Genomic DNA, 22,592 nt, shown 5'->3' with positions numbered 1-22,592 from the left:
TCAGGTTCCTAACCTGACCACTTCAAAGCACTGAACAGATGTCTTTGAAGGTGTATATTCAGAGACTACCAGGCCTTTTTCTGGTAATGGCATTAAATGACCTACAGTTCTCTCTCCCAGTGTGTTACGTTGCATTTACTGGCATGTGACTTCATCTGCTGTTTTATATTCTTGTTGCTCAGTGTTCTGGGATTCTTCTGCAAATTTTTTAATGACATATCGGTTTTGATTGCTTGTAGTAATTCTGTATAATTTGCAAACTTAAGCACAGTTGATATGTGAAATGACAGATATGTAGGTGACCGTTCTGAACAGCAGCCCAAGTCCTGGCCCAGACTCTGGTGAGGCTTCTGACTCTCTCCATTATGAATCTTTGTCTCAAACCTTACCCAGCAAGGTCTTCACTTCTGTAACAGCTTCCTGTGAGAGACATCAGCAGAAACTTTTTAGATGTCCTTTGTTCATTACCACTTCCAACACCTTTATCCCCAGGATCCTTGAGTCCTTCGAAGAACTCTTTAAGTTGCAAAGCATGACTTTCCTCTACAACAGCTGTGTTGTTTTTTTTCCTCTCTATTATTCCAGTCTACGAATTTCTCAGTATGGTTTAACCACCTTGTCTGGTATGGAAGTCAGGCTGTCTTTGTTGCGCTTCTCCTGATTGCCTTGTCGAGCTCTGAAAAAATTTGATTATCTTTTCCACTCTCCATTGCTCTTTACCTAGGTCACCTTAAGCATAAGTTTTTTCAGAGTCAGTAGTTCGGCAATTTCATATTTGATGCTTTAACACTTCAGCTGAATAATATCTGGCTCTGGTGAATTCTTACTATTAATTTGATATTTTTAAATGCTTCTCTGATGCTTCATTTTGAGAGAATGCCTTATACATCTCCAATCTAAAGAGGCTGTGGTGTGGGGTTGACTTTGACTGTCTTGGCAGTAATTTCAGAAAACAACAGATCATGTAGCTTTTCTGTTCTATCCTTATCTTCTTTTAATTCTTTCTTTTGTATCTTCATTATCTAGTGGCTTATTGCATTGAGGTGGCAAGCTGTCTGTAACTGTCAGGTTCTACTATGTTTGAGCTCAGAAATAGCAATGGGAATTTTGTAACATTTTATTACTCTCTTACAGATGGCTGTGTAGTTCACTGGCAAGCTTTTATTATGCTTCTGTGTACTAGCTAGTATACGCCTATCAATTAGACCAGTATTGGACTTGCATTACCAGTTTTAAATTCTAATAATGACCTGTATATAGATAAAAAAATGCATGTAGATAAAAATTCAGTAATAATTGGAATTCTGAAGAAAAGTTTGGTTTGCATTTTATTTTTATATTGACAAATAAAATTCACCGTTCTTACGTATGTGATAGAGTGGTTCTTTATAAAAAACATGTGCTTTTTGTCTGTGTGCAAAGAGCAGGAGATGCAGCTTGTCTGTGTTCTAAGTGGCTCCAGTCTGTTGTTTCATTTAATAAGTAGAATTTTCAGAAGGGATTCATTTTACCACATGCGATTCTTTAATGTCTGCTTGAAATCTGAATGTGCTCAGGTGCTGGTGGTAGCACGTGTTTTACTTTCATGAGTCCCATTTGAAACAGGAAAAGGGTTAGAAATAGCGCTTCTGTCCAGTGATATTTTGGTGTATCCAGATGGTATTTTTTTCTGGTATTTGTGATAAGAGGACTGGAGCCAAATTTACTGTAATGTTTTGCTCTTGTTTGTAATTTTTTGCTGATTAAGACTTTCTCTTGGGCATTGCAACTTTGCAACAAATATTTTTGTATCTCTTAAAAATATGATGAGTTTTGTAATGCTTCTAGCTTGCTGCAATTTTTTTTCTCCTTTTCTATCTGCTTGCATAGCTGCTGTTTCTTTGCAGTGACTGAATGCAAGCATCACTTACAGTCTTTTCTATTTTTGGTCATGGAGAATGGAAGTTTTGTATTTATATTAGGCAGCACTTTGTTTCTAGAATGTCACTAAGTAACCAGAAAGGAATACTAAATAATGTCTGCTTGAATATGAACTAAAACTATCTCTCTATAAGATTTTATAAATGTGTCCATGATTAGTGCTTTGTTTTAAGTCATGGAGATCTTGAAAATAGTTCTCTTTTCTTTACCCTTACACACTGTGTCTGTCTTTTCTTACAAGGGCATTGCTAAACTAATATTGATGTTCTGGTGTGAGATTATGAGTGAACACTTAACATTAGTCCAGATGTAGCTTATACAGTATACCTTGCACTTATAAGCTGTATGTAAAGCCTGTTTCTTCTTATTTTTCATATTTTATATGCTTTTTTCTTAGTATAGAACCTCAAAGATCCAGCCTTCTGTTGCCGTTTGCTTCACCTAGATTGCAGTTCAAAGTTACAGCTTGAAATTTTAGTGCTGCCGTCATCTTAACTTTCTGGCCTCTTGCAGTTCTAGATATTGGAGTAATTAGGGATGTATAAGAAATTTCTGTGTCGTGATTGATCCCTTTCTCATGTTGCCACTAGTTTTCTTGTAGTCTAGTGAAAATACCACTGTTAAGTTTGTCTTTCATACAAGGAATTTGGCTCTTCCATCCTTTCATTTTCCTCATTAATAGGAGTCCTTTCTGTTTTATCAAGGGCAAAGTTCAGAAATAAATGAAATTACCGGATTTTCTGGCTACAACACACTGTCTCATAAGAAATTCCAAGAACTTAAAAAAAAAAACTTTGTATAGAGACAAAATAATTTCTTTTCTCAAAATTGTGTGTATGAAGTGATAGCATACTACTACTTGCATTCATTTGAGAAGTCTGCTCTTTCGTTTTTCTTGAACTCTGTGTTTTTTTAACAAAAATTCATCTTCTGGTAATAATCCGAAAATGCAAAGCAAATTACTTCAGTTTAAGTTTTGCAATGTATTTAAAAATGCTGAAATAATGAAAAAAAAAGTTTGTTTTGTTTTTCTTTCACAGAGTCCCCAGAAAATAAAAGTATATTTCAGAAAGTGAAAATCAGAAGTAGCTGCTGACATAGAGAGAAGTGTACTAATGATCGTTTCTTGAGGAAAATTTTTTAAGGTATGTGAGCTATGTTTTGCAGAAGAGCTTTCCTGAAAGTAAGCTGCCTGTTTTGCCTTGAGTGTTTTGAAATGATCAGTTTTGAAATGATCAGGCTAGCTTTAGTTTACCACTTTGGTTGTTTATTGATGGCAGTAGCTCTGTGGAAGCATTATTTCAGTTAGTTCATGTTCCATATATTTCACATCAACTGCATATATAGATAATATTCTGAATATGTGCTTAGTGTAAACAAATGATAGGTGAAGCATCTGTTTTATGTTTCATGGTCTTGTACATTCCAGGAGTGGATCCTATGCTAACAGAAATGTCAATTGTTTAACAGTGTAATTTTTATTTGAGGTGTGGATGGAAGGCTAAGAATGATTTATTTCGTTGTTTTAATGGCATGTAACTACTATAAGCCTCACATTCAGAAATTCAGAGATGGACTGTCTAACAAATTGATCACCTGTTATAAAATTGCTTTTAAATTGGTACAGAAGCCTTGAATTTGAGGATTCATCTCTGGAATCCAAGTCCTCTTCCTTTTCTGCTTTTGCAGTATTCTTAATGTTTCTAGAAAGGGTCTGCAAAATATAAGACATGCTAAGTGATTTGAAACTTGTGCAGATTTAGGAGCAAGGGAGTTGACAGCAGATCAGGTGTGAGAGTGATGCTCTCTGTACACTGTGCCTGTTCCATATTCCTCCTTCTGGAGGGGCCAGATGCATGCTGTGCTTTCCTGTTCTGAATTTAACTGGGACCCAGGTGTGCATCTGGTTTCTGGTTTATCAGTTGCCTGTCTTGTCACTGATATTATGAAATCACAAGTTCCAAGTGATGGATGTGCATCCATCATTACTTTAAGATTAGCAATCACAGCCTTGGATATATTTCATGGCAATATATAGCAGAAGGGACCAGTTGTTATAAGGGTAGGAGAGCATCCTGGGAAAGTATTGCTAGGTACATGCTCAGTTCCTCCCTGCTCATTTGATTTCAGTCACTGCCAGACACACAGGACCTTTGATCTGACATGGTATGGCCACTGTCATGTGTCATGGATGGATTGCAATCTTTAAATGTAGATTGGCTATGAAAACTACTTTCTTCAGAGTTGTTGCTAGAATCCAGGAAGTCTACTAATGCTGGAATATTTGCTTTATTTGCTGAGGGGAGTGTTACAGTATTGAAGAATTACGTGACTGTCATTGAATTTTCTCACTGTCATGCTGACAAAATTTAACATTGCTTTGTTTGGAATCTGACTGCACTGCTGTGGTGGTGGTGGTTGAGACAAGTCATGAACTGCCTTCAGTAACTATATGTAAATTTAGAAATATTCAAGGTCTGATTCTCATCCACAGTGTATTATCAAATGTACATTGAGTGTTTACTTCCTGTCAGTGATTAGTTTGTTATTTTGAGAGTGACATTAAGAAAGTAAGTCTTGCTTTATTGGAATTGACTTTGAGACGTATTTGCAGCGTTAAAGCTTACCAAATATTGATTGGCTATTTACTTATCCAGTTGTTTTTTTATAGTAACATATAGATACCTCTCTAACATTTCAAAATAAAGTAGCTGAAACTCATTAGTTCTATTTGATGCTACTGGGATTCTGTTACTTTTACAAAACGTGCTAGAACTCAATTTGAGACTTCACTGGCACGTCAAATTATGCAAGCATTCTTCATGTGTGGAAGAAGAGTTAAGCCTCATGGGTATCTGCCAGAAGTAGGGAAGATCTCTTCACAGTAAGAGTAAGCAGTTACCGAAGTTGTTTTTTTTTCTGTATGAATTTACCATATCATGTGTTCTTTGTCATCACTTCTCCATGTAGCTACTTTAAAACGTGATGTCATCTCTGTTTTTTTTTGTTTTTTTCCTTTAAGATAAAATATTCTCCCAAGTTTTTTGAGAAAGATTCCCCCTCTCCCCCCAAATCTCTTTCACACTATATTTTGTATTTTCATCTTCTCAACATTGGCATAGAAAATATGTTTGTCTCAAACTCCCCATATCTCCTACTGGTTCCACAGTAAATCTTTTCTTTTGTTGCACTACTCAATTTTGCCAGTAGTCTGTGGTTGCAAAATCTGTGTGGGAATCTGTGTTTCTTTTTCATGTTCACTGTGAGTGTTGTAATCTTGTATGGTAAAGCCAAAAAATGGGACTATTTGTTACTTTCTTTCGTAATCCAGTAGCTCTGCACATGGGAAGCATAGGAAGGATCGCGCCACAAATAGCAGCCCAACTCGCTCTCTGTCCTTAAACAGCGCGTACTGGTGCCATGGTTGGAGACAAAACGCTGATCTAAATGGGTCATTGTGCCCGGATGATCATTGTAGGTCCCTTCCAGCTGAAATATTCTATCAATCTGACCCTGTAGGGCAGCTGTCAACTCATCTGTGCGCACTGAGCAGGGATATACCGAACTTGGAAAAACACCTGTCTGTATTGGTGCCAGATACTGTCTCTTTGAACATTGGCCTTTTGAGCTGTGCTTGTGCTTTTAAGAAATTTGAAATACAGATTGCATAGAACACATCTATTCATGTGTTTTGCAGTTCTTACGGTTTTGACTTCAAGTAAGTGACTGTCATCTGTACTGCTTTCAGTTGTGTAAAAGTGCTCAAAACTGTTAAAGAATTTAAAGAAGTGGTTTTAATTAAAAGCATTGGTTTTTAGCCTATCAGTGGTTAAGTGGCTTAGGTCTTAGATACTTGTTCGCCACTTTTTTGCCTCCACAGTATTGGAGCATTTGAGTTTTGCTGAATGTCTTGATTGAACATTTTCCTAATTTACAAGGAAGGCATACTAAGACTGGCTTACCCAGTTTGGAATCATCAGCTCTGAGACTTTATGCTTTTACACTTACTGAATCAGGATTTTATCACTTTTGCAGAAGGAATTTTTGCTGTGCTGCTTCTGTCATGGTGAGTGGAATAATTTAAAACAAAGACTGGAGTCCAGTATGTGTACAATTTTTGTGTAGGTACCCAGGCATCTAATAGTGTGATCGGAAAAAATCTAATTACTACTTAGTGAAGGGAGGCTTGGCAGGATGGAGTGAGATGATGTTGCATCTTCTGTTCTATTGATTTTTGTAATCTTATGGCTCCACAGTGAGTCAGTAGAAGCAGACTGAAGTATTGAATGCTGAGGATATTTCCTCACTTGCCTTCCTGTCCTGCCTCACAGTAAAAGGCAGAGGACAGAGTAAAAGCAAGCAAGCCAGCACTTTACTCATAGCACAAGGCCAGACTTCATCCTGAGATTCAGTTCCCACCTCTTCTGAGTCTGGAATGTAAGAAAATAAAGATACTGTCTTTTCTTATAGCTAATGTGCTAGGATATTTAGGTAATATGCTAATATGTGCTAGGAGAAAAATGAGCTTGGTCACAAAAGTGGATATAGATCTCAAGGGTGTCGAAAAATCACAAGTGTAGCTCCAGTCATGTTAATAAGCAGGTACTTTAAGACTTTTTTCTTTTGCTCATCTTACTAAAATATTAGTGGTTTTGCAAGACTGTTGTTAAATTTTAACAGTGAAAATATAATTAATACAACTAATAATGACATAGTCCATCCTTTATAAATACAGCCAGCGTGAATTGTTTACTGTTGCTCTTTATGACTGAGCTTCTAGCCATCAGCAAGAATTCTGACTAAAATATACAGCTTCAAATTAAAGAGCGTGTGAAAGCTCGTGATAGATTTAAGGTTACTCATACAACCTTGACTTGTCTCTGTTGTGTAGATGCATAGTAACATGGCACTAATCTTATTTTCTTTATAGAATCTTTGTTTCTTTCATTATGTAGCATGGTTTGTGTTCTGAGAATAAACAGGTAGTGCATGAGGCTTATTTCTGTAGCTTACTGGAAGAGCTAACAGAGGCAGGAAGGGAGGAATGGTCTTGGGAATCAGGCTACCCTGGAGATGGCTCTAGGTTCTGATTTGCAAAATCTTCAGAAAATTTGTGTGGTAACTGAAGCCAGTAACATCTCTTTTTTTTTCTGGATACTTAATATGCTACAAATGCTAGGCACTCTGAAAAGTCTGTCTTTAGGCCTTGTACGTACTGGTATTATCTGGTACACTGTTGACATTAGTTTATGTGTCTCAGTTCTCGGTGTAAAATAAGATTATTAGTCCTGCTTTGCCCCATGGGCTGTTAGGAAGATAAATATGTTAATGTTTGTAAAACATTCTGCTAATTTAAGTGGCAATTTAAAACCTATGAAGAAATTGGTCCTTCTGTGTTCCGAAGAGCTAAGACTTTGCTGGAGTACAGGAATTAGTGAATACACGGTATACAGGCTGTGTCCGCAGTGCAGTCCAGATCTGTAACTGTAGTTTATGTAAGTTGTATCTTACCTAGTTTGAAGCTGGTGAGTATAGGAACAAGTTTTTCGTGTATACACAGGAAAGAGGGGTCACCCTGCATCACAAAAGCTTTGCAAGTCTGTGGAATTTACTCATATGTGTGGGTTCAGGTCTTTCGTGATGTGGCTGCATGTTTATTTATCAGTGTCAGATGCAGATGTTTCAGAGCTGGCCCAAACAGGTGTCTTTGACCTGCAGTTGTGTTATAAGATTTCATAAGGCAGCATTTCTTATCTGTTTATCAAATTATATCTGTTTGGTACAGTAAGACTGGACTGTCTTAGGGGAACATTGTGTGACCTTAAGGCTAATGTGTGTCCCAGGGGAGCAATGGACATTTGCATGGGGAACCTGATTTGGGATATTTTCTGATTTTTGGGAGGTGAAGTCTGCAAGTTTCATGGCCTGCTAACACAGTGTTTAGGAGCAGACTAGCTTCTAACTAGTTATCCGTTTCCCGCAGATGCAGTGCCTGAGAGCTGATGTTTTATTTGGGTTTTTCTGTGCTCTTAGAACAATAAATACCAGAAACAGATGTTTCAGGTCACCAAGAGTAGAACAGTGTAGTTGGCAGTTTTGATCTGGAGATACTGTCAGCTATACTTACTTCATTAAATATGTGGATTGGTCTTTAGTATCTGTCCTAGGTGCTTTTCTGTGTTCCCTTATAAATCCACTTTAAGTTAGGGAGGACATTTTACAGATGGAAGCTGGAGGTCAGTTCTGGGCCTGAGATCTCCTCCAGTCATACGCATGTTCAAAACAGTGCTCTGACCCTCCTCTTGGTTTATTTTGAGGAGGTATATGTATGTGGTTAATCTTATTGTTAAGTTATTTCAAGGTTTAGACATTAATAGTTGCTTTTTGTCACACTAGAATTTTTTCTTTTGATATGTGTCTCATGAATCTTGTTTTGCTTTCAGATGTGGTGAAGAGCTTGTATTTTCCCCTGTGTGGTATATAGTGCCTTAAAAAATGGGGTTTGGAGCTGACCTGAAGTATTCTCATGATGCTTTATTAAAACTGCAAGACTGGGAACTACGACTGCTGGAAACAGTGAAGAAATTTATGGTAATGCGTGTAAAAAGTGATAAGGAGTATGCCTCCACTTTACAGAATCTTTGTAATCAAGTCGATAAAGACAGCACTTGTCAATTGGATTATATCAGCAATGTGTCCAAGGTAAGACTGAAGTATTTTGAATTTGGAATATCCTTGGAGGTAACAGTGCTGGATTTATTTTTGTTTGTTTTAATTTGAGTTGGTTTTCTGTTCATTCAGCTTCTTGAGAGTTAATGTTGCCGAAGTATTTAAAATGGACTCCTTTTAGTTCCTCAGTGGAATATGGAGAAGCTGAGCTCCAGTCTTTGAAAATAATAACAGAAATAGAATCAATCCTGAACTCCGAAATTCAGTTTTTTAGGTTCCTGGGATAAGCCTGCTACTTTGTTTAGTATTTTGAAAATAGAGTATGCTATAGTAAGCTTTTCTTTTGAGACAGTTAAATGGGAAGTATAGCATATTGTCTATGCTATACAAAATTTGCGACAGAAATAGAAAAATGCCAGGAAATGGAGGCAAAGCCTAGCATTCCAGCTGTTATTCACACTGCAGCATGTGTTGTAAAAACAAACATTAATTCAGGATATTTCTCATAATTGTGAAGTTATTTTGGATCCAATTTAAAATAACTGTGTTGATTTTTTTTAATAAAAGTAAGGCTGTCCTTCCCCCAGATTTTTAATTTTCAGATTTAGAGCAGGTCCAGTAAAGGTACCGAAGAAGCAAACTTCCCTGTTTCACCTGTTTATAAGCTTCACTCCTGACTTGTATTCCTTCCTGACTAGAGAAAACTATTCTGTTTTAATGGCTTACTTGATTCTTGGCCCCTCTGCTGTAGCAGTGGTTACAGAGTCCCTTCAGTCTGACCCGAATCCTGATCTCCTCTCTTCAGGAGAACACCCTTTTTGGGTCAAGTTAAGTTTTACACAAAGCAGTTTTTATGTAGGGGGCTTATGGGCTGGCTGCTTGAATACTAGCTATGGCATAGCATTAGGAACGTGACTGCTCCTTCTGCAGCAGTCTCGATTTGTACTGGAGTAAAGTGGTGATGTGTGTGTGACTTGAAAGCTGTGCTGCTATAGCCAGCCTGCTTCAGCTGCCCCTAAAGTAGCACTGTCAAGTCTTTATCTATAACAAATTCTGTTGTTGCTTCTCTCCCCCCCTAATAATTCTTGTCTTGTAAATTGACATACTAGCTTTTGTTTTCATCTGTGTGTTTTGGTGGTGTATTTGAAATGCTTTTCATCCAATTATGTTTCTTATACACAGTTTGTTATAGATTTTGCTCTTTAAGTTATAATGATTTTGGTAAATAAACATCAAACCATTGTCATTAACCTAAGATTGGCAGAAGCCAGGTATTTCCTTCAAGCTTTCTACTGTTGGATCCCAAAGTTTTGTATATAATTGTTGTATATATATGTGTACAATTATTGGTGATAAGACTAATAATTCTTGCTATTGCTGCCCTGTTAGAATTGCTCTTACATGCTAGCTAAACTGTCTTGCAATTCTTTTCGGCAATGAAACAGAGCAGATTAGGGCTAGAACAGCAAAGGAGCATTGACATTGGAATATTTAGCCTTATAAGGTATAAGCAGCTCTTAACCTTTATCTAGTTAGCTCAGTCTAGGATGGTTCATGTCAGTGACATGGGCACTTTTTGTGAGCGGATAAATTTTTAAAAGCTGAAGATCTGACTTAAACCGTATTCTTTTTGGATTGAAGAGGGGCACACATGCCACATTTTGAAATCTTGTTTTGGACATAGGCACTCAATTTCTTCTTTCAGGATTATTTTTGTTCCTTTTTTCTCTCTTTTTTTTTTTTTTTTCTTCTTCTCTTAAGGAGGTGCCATTTTTCTCTCAAGCCCCATCCCTGATCTTTACATCTCTATATAAAAGCAAAAATATTCGTATGCTACTCACAGATCTTTTGTATGGGCTTGCCTTGAAATTTCACTGTCACCTTGGATTTCTTACTGGTTTTGGCAGTTAAAATGTCTGAATTATTGATTTCTTTACTCATCTCATTCTAATTTACTTTACTATTTCATGCTACTTTTTCTCTCTTCCTGACATTTTACAGAATCAAAGTATGATCCAAATATTATAGGACATAAATCAGGTATCTTGCATCTCGTGAGATTTAAAATACCTGTATATTACATTTCTGGTATTATGTGGCATCAAAACCAAATACCAAGCTGTCTAATTTTTTTTTTTCTTTTAAATGTACAGCAAGAATGAGCACTTTGAGAGAAACAGTGTTTCGGAAAATCTGTCCTTTTTTTTTTTTTTTCATGCAAAGGCAGCAAACATGCTGGAAGGCATAGTGGCAGCAGCTGCTAATGCTAGAAAAGCAGTATTTTTAAGTGCTTCCCAACAGCTCTTTTGTGCACATATATGTCTAAAAGATATTGTTAAACCAAACAATACTATATTTTATTGGTTTTGATGGATTGTGGTTATTTTCTGTGAAAGGAAATGCTTTGCCTTTTCTGCTATCCCCACCCATCTGCTTTTCTGTCCCATATAAATCTCAATTTTTGAAGCCATTCCTCAAGTGTTTCTTTTCACTTTAGCTTTTCCTATTTTAAAATAATGAAATATAATAATACAAAACACAGAAATTCTGTTTAACTGATGTTTCTCAGTATGGGAAGAGGGACGTAAAGAACAGGAAAATGTGCAAATGATTTTTTTTTTTAAATGGAAAGGGAAGTTTTTGCTATGTTTCTGACTTATTCAAGTTCATTTAGTGAATTGTAAGCTAAGTATTTCCTTAGACGGCTTGTCCTATTGAAAAATGCTTTTGCTATGATGTTCAGGGTTGATTGAAACAGTACTTGTCTCATCAGTAATAAATCAGCCTTAAAGAAAATCAGAACTCTGACTACATTTTCAGCTCTGAGAGCACTCTTATGAACTCTTCTATAACCACAAGACCCAATCCTCTCAGGCAGATGTTTAATAGTGTTTTTATCCTATGCAGCTTTGCAATATGGCTTCTGATGTCATTTGGAAAGTGTTCTGTGAGGGAGAGGTGAAGGAGTTTTCAACCACAGCTGGGAAGCTTTGGGCTGTGACCTTTTGTAACACCAGACTTTAAGCAGTCTAACATAGCTCTGTGCCAGTCTGTGGGATGTTTACAAGCTAAAGGAAATGTTAAAGATGGTTTAATGTATACAAGAGTTAACTGTCTTTTGTTTCCTTCTCTAGAATCCATTTTGCATTTCAGCATTGTCATGTAGGGATGGAAGTATTATGTATGTATGTTTATGTATGAGATGTAGGGCAACACCAAAGCCACCAAACACATTAATTTTCTAAGTTTTGGTGATCCAAGGTGGATATCTGTCTTTAGTAAGAGTGACCTCAATGCTAGTGAAACTTACATACTAACTTCCTTCAAAACCTGATAGTTGTATGGCCTGTAGCCATTCTGAAATTTTAGATAATAGCATAGCATTCAGTGTTAGGGAGTTATCTCTAAGGAATCCAGTACTGTTCCCATCAACAAAGTGTGACAGGGATCTTTAGGGTAACAAACGGTTTTATTTGAACTGAACTTTAATTTCATGTTTGTATCTGTGGTGCGTTGGAAGTCCATGTTCACCTTACAGATCGGAATCAAAATTCAAAGCCACACGCAGCACATTAAGCTGTGCTGAAAACTGACTGACAGAATGGCTATGAAGTTCCTGAAGTAAGGGTACAGAAAGATCTTGGGTTACTATGACAGAGGAGTTACTGCTTGTGTCTCTTAAGCTGTTAGCACCTTATGCTTTGATAGGGTGGCCTGACTCTGATGCTGTCAGTTACGTGAAGCAGCTGATGAATGTTATCCTTTTAAACAGTAACGACTCAAATGCATGTTACTGTGAGGTATTTAGGCAAGGGCAGAGAAGTGAGCTTGAACAGAGTAACTGTGGTTGGGAAGTACAACAAAGGACAGAGGAACATGCTTGTCAGGGTGTGGGGGATGTATTCCAAAAGAGGCTGTAAAGCATTCATCAGTGTTCAGAAATACTAGGACAGAGCTGAAGGGTGAACATAAAATACTATATTTTTGTCTCTGGTGCTTTGTTACGGTTTTGTGAGTACGTTTGAGGCATGATTTTGCTGTAGCAGGAAAAACTTTGTTAGAAGATCTCAGGTGCATTTGGGTAAGTTTAAAATTCTTTTCTAACCGAATTGTTTTAAACAGCCATGCATCTTTTCCAACAGTTCATGTTCATTGGTTGTTTACAAGCCAGAATAAGTAAGTACTTTTCTGTTCTTTTTTTTTGTAGTCTTGGTTGCTTGTGGTACAGCAAACAGAACAGCTGAGCAAAATAATGAAGACACATGCAGAGGATCTTAATTCTGGGCCTTTGCATAGGCTTACAATGATGATCAAAGATAAGCAGCAAGTTAAGAAGAGTTACGTAGGTGTTCATCAACAAATTGAAGCAGAGATGTACAAGGTATTTTGTTCAACTGTGCTTTATAAATTTATTATAGTTTTGTATGTTTAAAAAGTAATATATTGAGAGTGGGTCTTTTTTAATTGCTTTGTTTTTGTTTGTGCTGTGGTAAAAGTAGTGGTTTGTGATATGTAGAATGCCTAGTTAAAATTTTAGTTATTTCCTCTACGTTTTCTGTCCTCTGCTAGCTGTCAAGGCAGAGATGGAAAACTCTTCTATATGAATTTCTATGGACAGATAGCACTGGAAATGCTCTTGTTCCAGTAGAGGATGATTCTGTGTGGCAGTTCTCTATTCCATCTCTCTTCCTGTTCTTATTCCACTCTAGACATCCCTGGGACTAGAGCTTTGAAAATTTTTGTTAATGAGTGGTCTTGAGAGTCCAGACTGTTTTGGCTGGAGACAGGATTCTAGTCCCTATTCTAAAATGTAAATAAAGTGTAAACCAAGTATTAAGACTGCAGATGGAGTTCTTCAGGGCCTTTTCTATTATATTACAAGTTGTCCTCCTTATGTTGAATGCACTGCATCTAGTCAGTAAAGGTGACAGAAATCAGAGTTTCATTCAAGTGCTCTGTGGGAAGTTTAGCTTCAAATGTCAAAAATCGGATTGGTAGTCTGAAAGGTCTGCTGAAAGAGGGAAAGCACGGTTTCTTCTTTCTTCCAACAGGGAATTTGAGATTTGGAGTAGTGTAATTAAAATGTAGCATCGGAGTAGTACAGTAGAAATGACATAGACTGATGAGTAAAAGATCCTTGGGCTGGTTATGAGAAGAACTGTAAAATAGTACTAAACATATATTAAGTTAAATAAGTTGGGTCTAATAGGACTGCTTCCATAATATGCTAGGATCTTGGCATCTTTCCCAGGTATTGACTATGGGGAATACAACCTTTTTGATGCATGGTCAGTAGGCTGCCTTATCTGATAAAATTTCCAAGCCAAATAATTACTCAAAGCCTCTTCTGGATTAGTGCATCTGAAAATGTGCAGGTTGGAAGAAGAGGAAAAAGTGGTAGCATACATTAGAAATAACAGAGGTTAAATATATGGAGAATTGGAGAAAAGATGAAAGAAAGAAAGAAACATAAGAGAGAGAGGCTAGATGAAACAAGACTGCTGAAAATTCAGGTGTACTTTTAAAAGACGCTGTGCAAAACATGTTTTTTTTCTGTTAATAAGTTAACCCTAATAAAATATGTAATGAAACTGTCTTTTAAAAGAAGGCTTTTTCAAAAATATACAGTGCATATTGAGCACTCCCCAAATGATTGATTACAAACTATGTTGATTTTAAGTAATAATGGGCTGCATGGCCATGCAAATATTTTGCATCCTGATGAATAAGCTTGCATTGTGTTTTTTTTGGTATTGGTTTTTTTTTGTTTGTTTTTTGTTTGTTTGTTTTTTTTTTTTTTTTTCCCCTCTTCCTGATTTTCCTAAGAAGCATTTAAATAGCATTCTGGTTAGATATGATATGTTCTTTCATTGTTAGCTGACATTGTTTGTTCAAAGGAGCACTTACAGAATGGTTCCCAGAAATTCAAAATAATACTTATGTTCTGTGGTATTGTTTCTACTTTTGTTACACGCAGAAGCAAAGTACTTATTATTTCCCAGGACGTTATCCAAACCTTGTGAAGATCAGTGTCTCTGCAGTTCATATCTTTGGGATATATTGGCAAAAAATGTGTTTTCCTTTAGGTGAAATGCATGTATATCATCCTTTCTTATTCTAGACACCTGTATGGTGAGGAATCTTTTTGATAAAATGTATAAGGACAGTGAAATACCATGTCTTTTACAAAAATGTAGTAAAAATCTTATCTTGTAGATTTATTCCAATTCCCGTTAAGATATTAGGTATTTTTTCTTTCTTCATGAAATTTGAGGGGAAAAAGTAGACTACTATGCTAGTTACGTGGGCAATACTTTTTGATATAAAAACTGACCATCTTAGTTCCTTAAGTGTTATTTGGGGACAGAGGTGCTCTTGGTTTTGCTTTTGTCTGTTGGAAGAACGCAGTCCAAGAATCAGTAAAATATACTTTGCAATTATTACAGAGGTTTCTTGATACTGGTGGCCTAACTTTTATTTCCCAGTTTTCTGTAAGAGAAGCAGTTCCTTGTTATTTCTCTCTTAATTGTGTTCACTACTTCCTAATTTCATTTTTTTCTCCATTTCTTACGTTGTCTTTATAATACCAGTTTGTCATAAAGGTAATTTTTTTTCCTGTATCACCTCTATTAGTCTGTAATAACAACAGTTATGAGTGTAATTTACAGTATGTAAAAATATGAGATGAGAATATGGGATTGGTGTGGAGAAAAGTTCCTGCCTTTAATTTAAATCTTTGCACAGTTGACCTGGAAATAGAAGCTGTAGATTGCACCTTGTTGGCTCTTTGAGGAGTTCCATTAAGTTTCCAGATGTTGTTCTTGAGGGTGAAAGTAGTGGTATCTGGACCTTGCCTTATGAAAAAGGGCAAGTTGTGAACTGCAGCCTTCTTCATGCCGGCTGCAAGAGGAACAGTTTTTCTGTAGAATGGACTTCATTTTCTGCATATTCATTGAGGGGAGCACTTCATTAAATTAGGTTCCTCTTCAACGATTTCCCCTTGTGAGTGTGTTTTTTTCTTTTTGTCAGAGTTTTTACTTTTCTTTACTATATATGCCAGCTTGGTAAAGTAGTGGCTGGTTTGTTATTAGCTTTTGTTTGCAAGTTCATGATTTGTGGTTAATGCTCTGTGCACTGATTTTGTCACACAGTGAATGGAAGTCGGGGATAGAAGAGACAACTTTATTTTAATTTTTTGACAAAAAATGTCATGTTAAGTGGAGCTACTTCCACTGTAAAAAGTCTCTTCAGTGCTGTGTTCCAGTTTCTTTCTTTGTTTGTTTTTTATGGTTGTTTTTTTTGGTAGGTTTCTTTTCCTTTTTAGGGATTTAAGTCTTTCAATAGATAGATTGGTTCATGCACAGTTGCTGTTTGTATGAACTGTAATGTCTGAAAAGTCTTCTAGCTGACCTTTTTTTTTTTTTTTATAGATGCTAAAGGATTTCCTTCCTATGCATAGAACTTTTTCATCTAGTATCATTTATTAAGCATCTTTTTGGTGCTTTTTTTCTTTGTCATTGAAATGGAATAGTGCTTATGATTAGCTGGATTTCCTAAACATATTTTTCATTACTCTGATGTGGATGGGGATCTCTGTTTCAGGCCTCTTCTTTCATTCCATGCATTTATTGATTTTTATTTTGTTACACCATGTAATATCATATTAAGATTGTCTCAAGCCAATGTAAAAAGTGGTAAGATCCTTATTTTGGAAAATGAATCCTGTCAATTCTCTTTCACTAATGCTATAAGGTTTTTTGTATGTTGAGGATAAGTATTTTTAATACTTTTTATATTTCTGTTTTCTTAAAGGTCACAAAGACAGAACTAGAGAAACTAAAATCTAGCTATAGACAACTAATAAAAGAAGTAAATTCTGCCAAAGAAAAGTATAAAGAAGCTGTGGCTAAAGGTATGACTGACTTGTGTTAATTTCATCTATTTATTAGTGCCTTTTTCAAACCTGCTAAAACTCTTGCAGTGAAACAGGGTAATGTTTTTATTTTGAGCAACTTGATTATGATATAAAAGCTCATTTAATATCTTAAGTAAGACAGGCTAATTGTCATTATGGTGGTACTCTTTTTAAAAATCATAAAATAAAGGATAGCCTTTCTTTTAATATAAAAGGTAGTTCTTTTAAGTTCTTCTATTATTCCTTCAATGGATATGTTTGAAATGTGAAGTTGCTCAAATGAACTGTTAATAGTGATAAGCAGGTTGCAACTCCATCTCCTTTACATTGTAGCTGCAACCTACTTGCATCCTGTGACATATTATGATTGCTGCAGTGGCATCAGCATCAGTTCTTGACAGTATAATGGATAATGGGTCTGACCTTTATCAACCTTTAGCAAAAGTGGAAAAAAATTTATTTGCACACTGAGATATTTTAAAGGTTTTGGGGAAATGATGTGTCCAAACTGCATGGATTTTGATTCCTGTTGAATTGTGTTAATGATTAGATAAAGGAGAGCCTTTGTGATGTGATATATTGAAATATCTTGTTAATAATTGTTCTAATGTGCCTTTCTAATATTTTTTCTTTCTTTAGAGAAAATTAATTGGATGGTAGTATATAAATATAATTCCAAGATCCATCTTTAAGTTTTTGTATGATTGCCTAAAATGACAGTTATTGTCATTGGTTCTGTTGTACTGTAATTCATAGTGCCATATAGTAGCTATCAGTGCTGAGAGAAAGATTGTTTCTTCCCAAATTTGTGTAAATTTGGAGTGGTAGCTGCTATGTGAATATAATGACAAAACAGCATGGGATAAGAGAAATTATACTTAGCACTGTTTAGCTTCAGCTTTATTTTTTTCTTTTACTGATGTTCATATTCACTTAAAAATGTAAATGCACACTCAGTTGTTCATTCTGTCCAGTTCCCTAGCTGTTTCTACATATAGCTTTAATATGGTTACTTGGTTTATCCCCAAGTAACTGCTTAACATGGGAACATTTAGTATGTAACACCGAAAATATAATAGGGTGCTGTGATCTTAGTATGTTCTTTTTATCCCGTCTTCCTGTTATCGATCTGATCGTTCTCCATTCCTGAAGCACCAGACTTTCCCATTGAAATCAAGGAGTGTTTTGACTGTCAACAGCTGTGATGTTTTCCTGCAGTTCTGATTAACTGAACTAATATTCCTTTAGATAGACAGCAAATACAAGCTGATTTTAAGACACTGTTTCTCCTGTGGTTTTCCTTGACCTTCTCTTCTAGACTTCTGTTTAGTATTTATCTTACTACAATTCGTACTTAATTTCACTTTCCCTAACATCTTAGTGTGAATCTGTTCTAACAAACACTGGCCTCCAGAAAAATGTGGCAAGTGTTTATCCCCAAAATTGCAGAATTGCTTCTCCCCTGCTGCACCCCAGGTCATGTTCTAGTTCACAAATATTTGTGTAGTTGGTGAACTACTACAGTTGTATACAAGCTGATTTTTAAGACACTGTTTCTCCTGTGGTTTTCCTTGACCTTCTCTTCTAGACTTCTGTTTAGTATTTATCTTACTACAATTCGTACTTAATTTCACTTTCCCTAACATCTTAGTGTGAATCTGTTCTAACAAACACTGTATATCAACTGCAGTTGTATATCAACTGCAGGTCAGCCGAGCTGTTTAAATTCTTTTAAGCCATGGTATTTTCATAGGGTTTCTGAGCCCTCAAGTTGTCAAACTGGTTTGTGAAATGAAGTTAGGGAAGTCTTAAAATTGTAATGCTTCGTTATTCCAGGCACTGGTTCAGTAACTAGTGCTTATTCAAATTACATGCTGTTAGGAAATATTACTTTTGTTAATATACAAAGTAGTTCAGTTTTTCAGGATTTCAAGAATTATTGAAAACAAGGGAAGGAGCAGTGCTTACCAGAACAGTGGGAGGACATAACCAAGTACTGGAAATAAACTGAAAAACATTTCATTAAACAAAATAATTAAAATCTTTCGACACCAGCTCTTGTAAGAAATGTGTTAAAAAAAAACAGTCCAGGTCCACTTCTGTAAAACGTTGTTCTCAACAGACTCTTCCTCTGGCAAGCAAAGTCTCCATCACAGTGGCTGGCTCTTCCTTTGTGGAGCTGAAGGGAACAACTGCTCCTTAGGACATACTACTGTCTTTGCTCCTGGACTTGTGCATACTGAATTACCTGTGCATTTGTGCAGTGTCTCTACAAGCTGGCCAACATGAAAAGAATGCAAGTCACACAAAGGAATGGCTTAGAAATTTCTCTGTTTTGCAGTTGTAGTGATTTGGAAATTTAGTGACTTTTGTTTTGTTTTGGAATAGGAAAGCCATCTTGTAGTGAAAGAGTAAGTTTCCTAGAGCTGCTAATGAAGGAGGTACAAGTGGTTCTTACTTTGGGAACAGAATTGTTTCCCTGTTTTCTGATTGTGTTGTTAAAATGGATATTAAATTCTGGGTTAAACACACAGTAGAGGATAGTAACTGAAAAGGATAAAACCTGGCAAAATTGTGAACAGTGTAAATTATCTTCTGCAATAGTAGTTGTTTTTATGTTTTTCTGCAGTCACAAAGTATTCTCAGGTAAACTTGAATTACTGTGTGTCCTGTTTTCCACCAGCTAACAGGACTTTGTGATCAACATGTTGATACTCTAATGCAGGTTTACAGCTTTTTTTACTTTTTGCTGAAAACACTAAGAGGACCTGTGGAAAGAGTAATAAGGGTTAAGCACTATGATACTGGTTAGTTACAGATTTTGTTTGTTTTAGGGCAATGGGAAGGCAGCTGGTGGGAATTTTTTGATAGTTTCGTAGTGAGGAAAAGGGAACTGCTTTTTGAAGGATACAGAAGCTTCATTATGAAAGGCTTTATGCTCTCCAGATCCAGAGAAAGATGGAAGTGTCTGAGTTGCTGGCTCAGAAGCTGTTCTGGGGACCCCACTGCTAGCCTGTTTCTGCTTGAGCATCAGGGAAGCAGGGGGACATTTGTGTTGCAGAGGGTGTACCACTGAGCCTTGGCTGTCACTTGGTCCTTAGGCTGGATTACACTCCTCTGTTGTGGCCACCAGTGTCTGCATGCTGTCTCAATCAGAAGTGACTGATTTTTCTTGTTTGTCATAGCCCTTACTCCATTTAGGCATGTGTTGCTGCTCCTTTCTGTGCCAGTGATTACCATGGAAATCACAAATACAGCATGGTTGGTTCTTCTTGGGCATGGAGGCCCGAGGTGACAGGCAGACAGGCAGTTGGCATTACTGAGTTGGTTGATAGTTTTTAACCTTGTTTTTCAGTCTTTAATTCTTACATTTTTTTAATGTATGGTGAGAAAAACAAAGCAAGCTGAGAGAGGATAAAGTCAGCAAGCTGAGCTAGTCCAGGGCTTTTCTAATGAGGCATATTTCAGCAACTGGGACTACAGACGAATTGATTCCAATAGTCTCTTCTGGATTGGAAAGACTGGTTAAAAAAAAAAAAAAAGTAGTATGTACTGGGAACGCACAGCATGTTACTTTGCAGAATTGGGGCATTAGGGCATGTGGGGTTCATTGGAGCAAAATATAAAAACTTATTAGATTGTTTTTCCATAATGAAATGGACAACCCTCTGAAATCTTTTTGATGTGTGATGTTGAGAAAAAATGGTGTAAACTTCTTACAATAGCAGTCCAAGATAACACTCACAGATTGTGTACAACTCTGAGCCTACAATGCCAGGCTGACATTGATGATGCTGAGTAACAAGGTCAGTAAAGTCTGGCATGTTGATGTTGGTGCTGTAGGAAAGCACATCAAAACACAATTAAAGGGAAATTATAAAGACTTCGTTTGGCTAAAGAAGAAGTCACAAAGCTTCTGAAAAAGTTTCATAAATCATGGGTAGAAAACATAAAATGGAAACTGTAGAACAGTTGTAGATATCAAGTGTGATATCTCCTTACAGTTTGAATCTCATTTGATTGGATCAGTAACTGCTCCCACTTAAGTCTGCCATTTCCACAATTATTTTTGTTTCTGCAGAATTGTGCATCTTTGCTAAATGTAGTTCAGAGTGTGTCTGTTGGGGTTTCTAATGTTTTCATCCTCGATTTTTTTTTTTTTTTTTTGAATAAGCACTACTTATTGCTATATAAAAACAAGCTTAAATAAGGAGATGATGAGTGCATGAAATGATAAACAATAATTCGCTCTTTTCCTTACATTTTAAAAAAAAAATCTGAAAAGCATTAATTCTTAACAATTTAGCATCTATTTTTTAGCTGATTTTGGTGTTAGATGTTTAAATGTGAAATAGCTGCTCTTTTATCAGTTAATATTGCAAGTTGGAATACAACCAGTGTAGATTTGGAGGTTCATACTGGATTTTAATACAATATATAGCAAAAGTTACATTTTCAATGTACATCCATCCGTTGCAGGTGTTTATTGTATTCTTGTTACTAGTTAATTACTGATTGAATGTAGAAACTATGTTGCAATGGTCTTATCTAATACAATGGATCTGAAGTAAATAGTAAAGGAAAAATACATTGATTCTAAGTGTTTAGTTTCATCATTTTGTTTTATGGTGCTACAGCAACATAAAAAAATACTGTACCAGATTTCTCTAGATTGACTTGTGTTCCCTGACAACATTGTGATTTAGAGGAAACTAGAAATATTAACAATACATCTAACACATCATACAACATTGCATCTGGTGGAACAATGTTTTCCGATCCCTGCAATTCTTGCGATTTAATACTTAAGAATTGATGTGACTTCTGTGGTACATACTGAAGTTGTATGACAGCATAAGTTGTATCTAAGATAAATAAGGAAGCTGTTGAAAAAGCTTTCATTAAATCAAATTCTTGTTCTACTCTTCTTTGTAATAGCTGAGTGGCCAGAAAATACTTCTGTTAGGTGGCTGATGCATTCACGCGAGATACCTGTAAAATTGTGATTATACTACTATGTTTCCTGATGGCATATGTTGCCTTTAGTTGTTGCTGAGATCAGGGAAATTCCTAGTAAGGTGTTTTTTGAGTTTATTTTTGACTGAAACTCTCACATTGTTAAGATAGAACAAGTGATGCTGGCTGAACTGGTCTGTCTTATTCACAAATGTCAGCAGGCTGGGTGGATTTCAAATTAATACCCTATTGTAAGCGTTTCAGCCCAGAGACACTATCAATGCTTGCAAGGGCTAGGGTTGTTTCTTGTGTGTGAAATAAAGCTTCTAGAGCAGGAAACCCTGGGGAGTGCAGAGCCAAGAGATCTTGGTGTCTTCTTGTGGAGTGTGGGACCAGCCAAGGCATATTGTTTCCACTCAACATGGACATGCAGCCCCAGGATGTGCTTTCCTCAATCTTCACAGACCAGCACTCATAGGTTTGAGAGGATTTAGTGGTGGTACTTACTAGCTCAAATATCTGAGAGCAGTTCAAAAGATTGCACTTTAATTTTTGCTATTTTTATACTTTGTTATTTGTTTATCTCAACATTAAGCAGATAACTTTATTGAACTGATTCTTAACTTGTAAGTTTTAATCTGGTATTCTGTAAATTTGAAATCTGTAAGTATATGCAAGTAGCTTTTTCCTGTTAAAAGCTATTTGTTATTTGCAGTCATTAATTTGTTAAATAAAATTTGGGGAGAACTTCTTATTCTCTTCTCAGAATTAAGGTGAATGGAGGAGGGAGTAGGTCATTTTGCTAGTTCATGAAACACATTCTTGTAAGCCTCTTGCAAGACGTAAGAGGAAAAAGAACCTCAGATTAAAAGCCAATATTCTATATTCTTTCTGTCTATCTTTGTGACTTTGGTCTGCTGAAACCCATGTTAATTAAGTGCAATGCATTTGCATCTCTATATTTGGCGAGTGGTGATAATGCTGATCACTCAGTAAATTTTTGAGTTTGCTTTCCTGACACAGAACAGTCAAAGCCATTCTAATTTAGTTGCAGCAGTTTGCATAAAAGGTACTTTGTAGGTTGCTATGAATTATTTTTAAAAGTCTCCTGACTTCTGGGCACAAGTGTAAA

At 36.3% G+C, this 22,592-nt stretch overlaps 1 protein-coding gene across 1 annotated transcript in view; it reads left to right on the top strand.

Annotated features, from left to right (window-relative positions):
* Positions 1 to 2,953: 2,953 nt before the first annotated feature.
* The window catches only part of LOC104164023 (tyrosine-protein kinase Fer-like), a gene marked incomplete at its 3' end in the record, with an annotated part of 34,162 nt that continues 14,523 nt past the window's right edge, over positions 2,954 to 22,592 (top strand). The window contains exons 1-4 of the mRNA XM_009703224.1: positions 2,954 to 3,065; positions 8,364 to 8,622; positions 12,797 to 12,970; positions 16,402 to 16,501. Coding sequence (XP_009701526.1) covers positions 8,416 to 8,622; positions 12,797 to 12,970; positions 16,402 to 16,501 — 481 coding nt within the window. The remainder of the gene's footprint in view (positions 3,066 to 8,363; positions 8,623 to 12,796; positions 12,971 to 16,401; positions 16,502 to 22,592) is intronic.

Source organism: Cariama cristata, unplaced genomic scaffold (genome assembly GCF_000690535.1).
Source record: "Cariama cristata isolate BGI_N322 unplaced genomic scaffold, ASM69053v1 scaffold26150, whole genome shotgun sequence".
Lineage (NCBI taxonomy): Eukaryota > Metazoa > Chordata > Aves > Cariamiformes > Cariamidae > Cariama > Cariama cristata.
The sequence above is the reverse complement of the archived record's forward strand: the minus strand, read 5'-3'. Positions and strand labels throughout refer to the sequence as shown.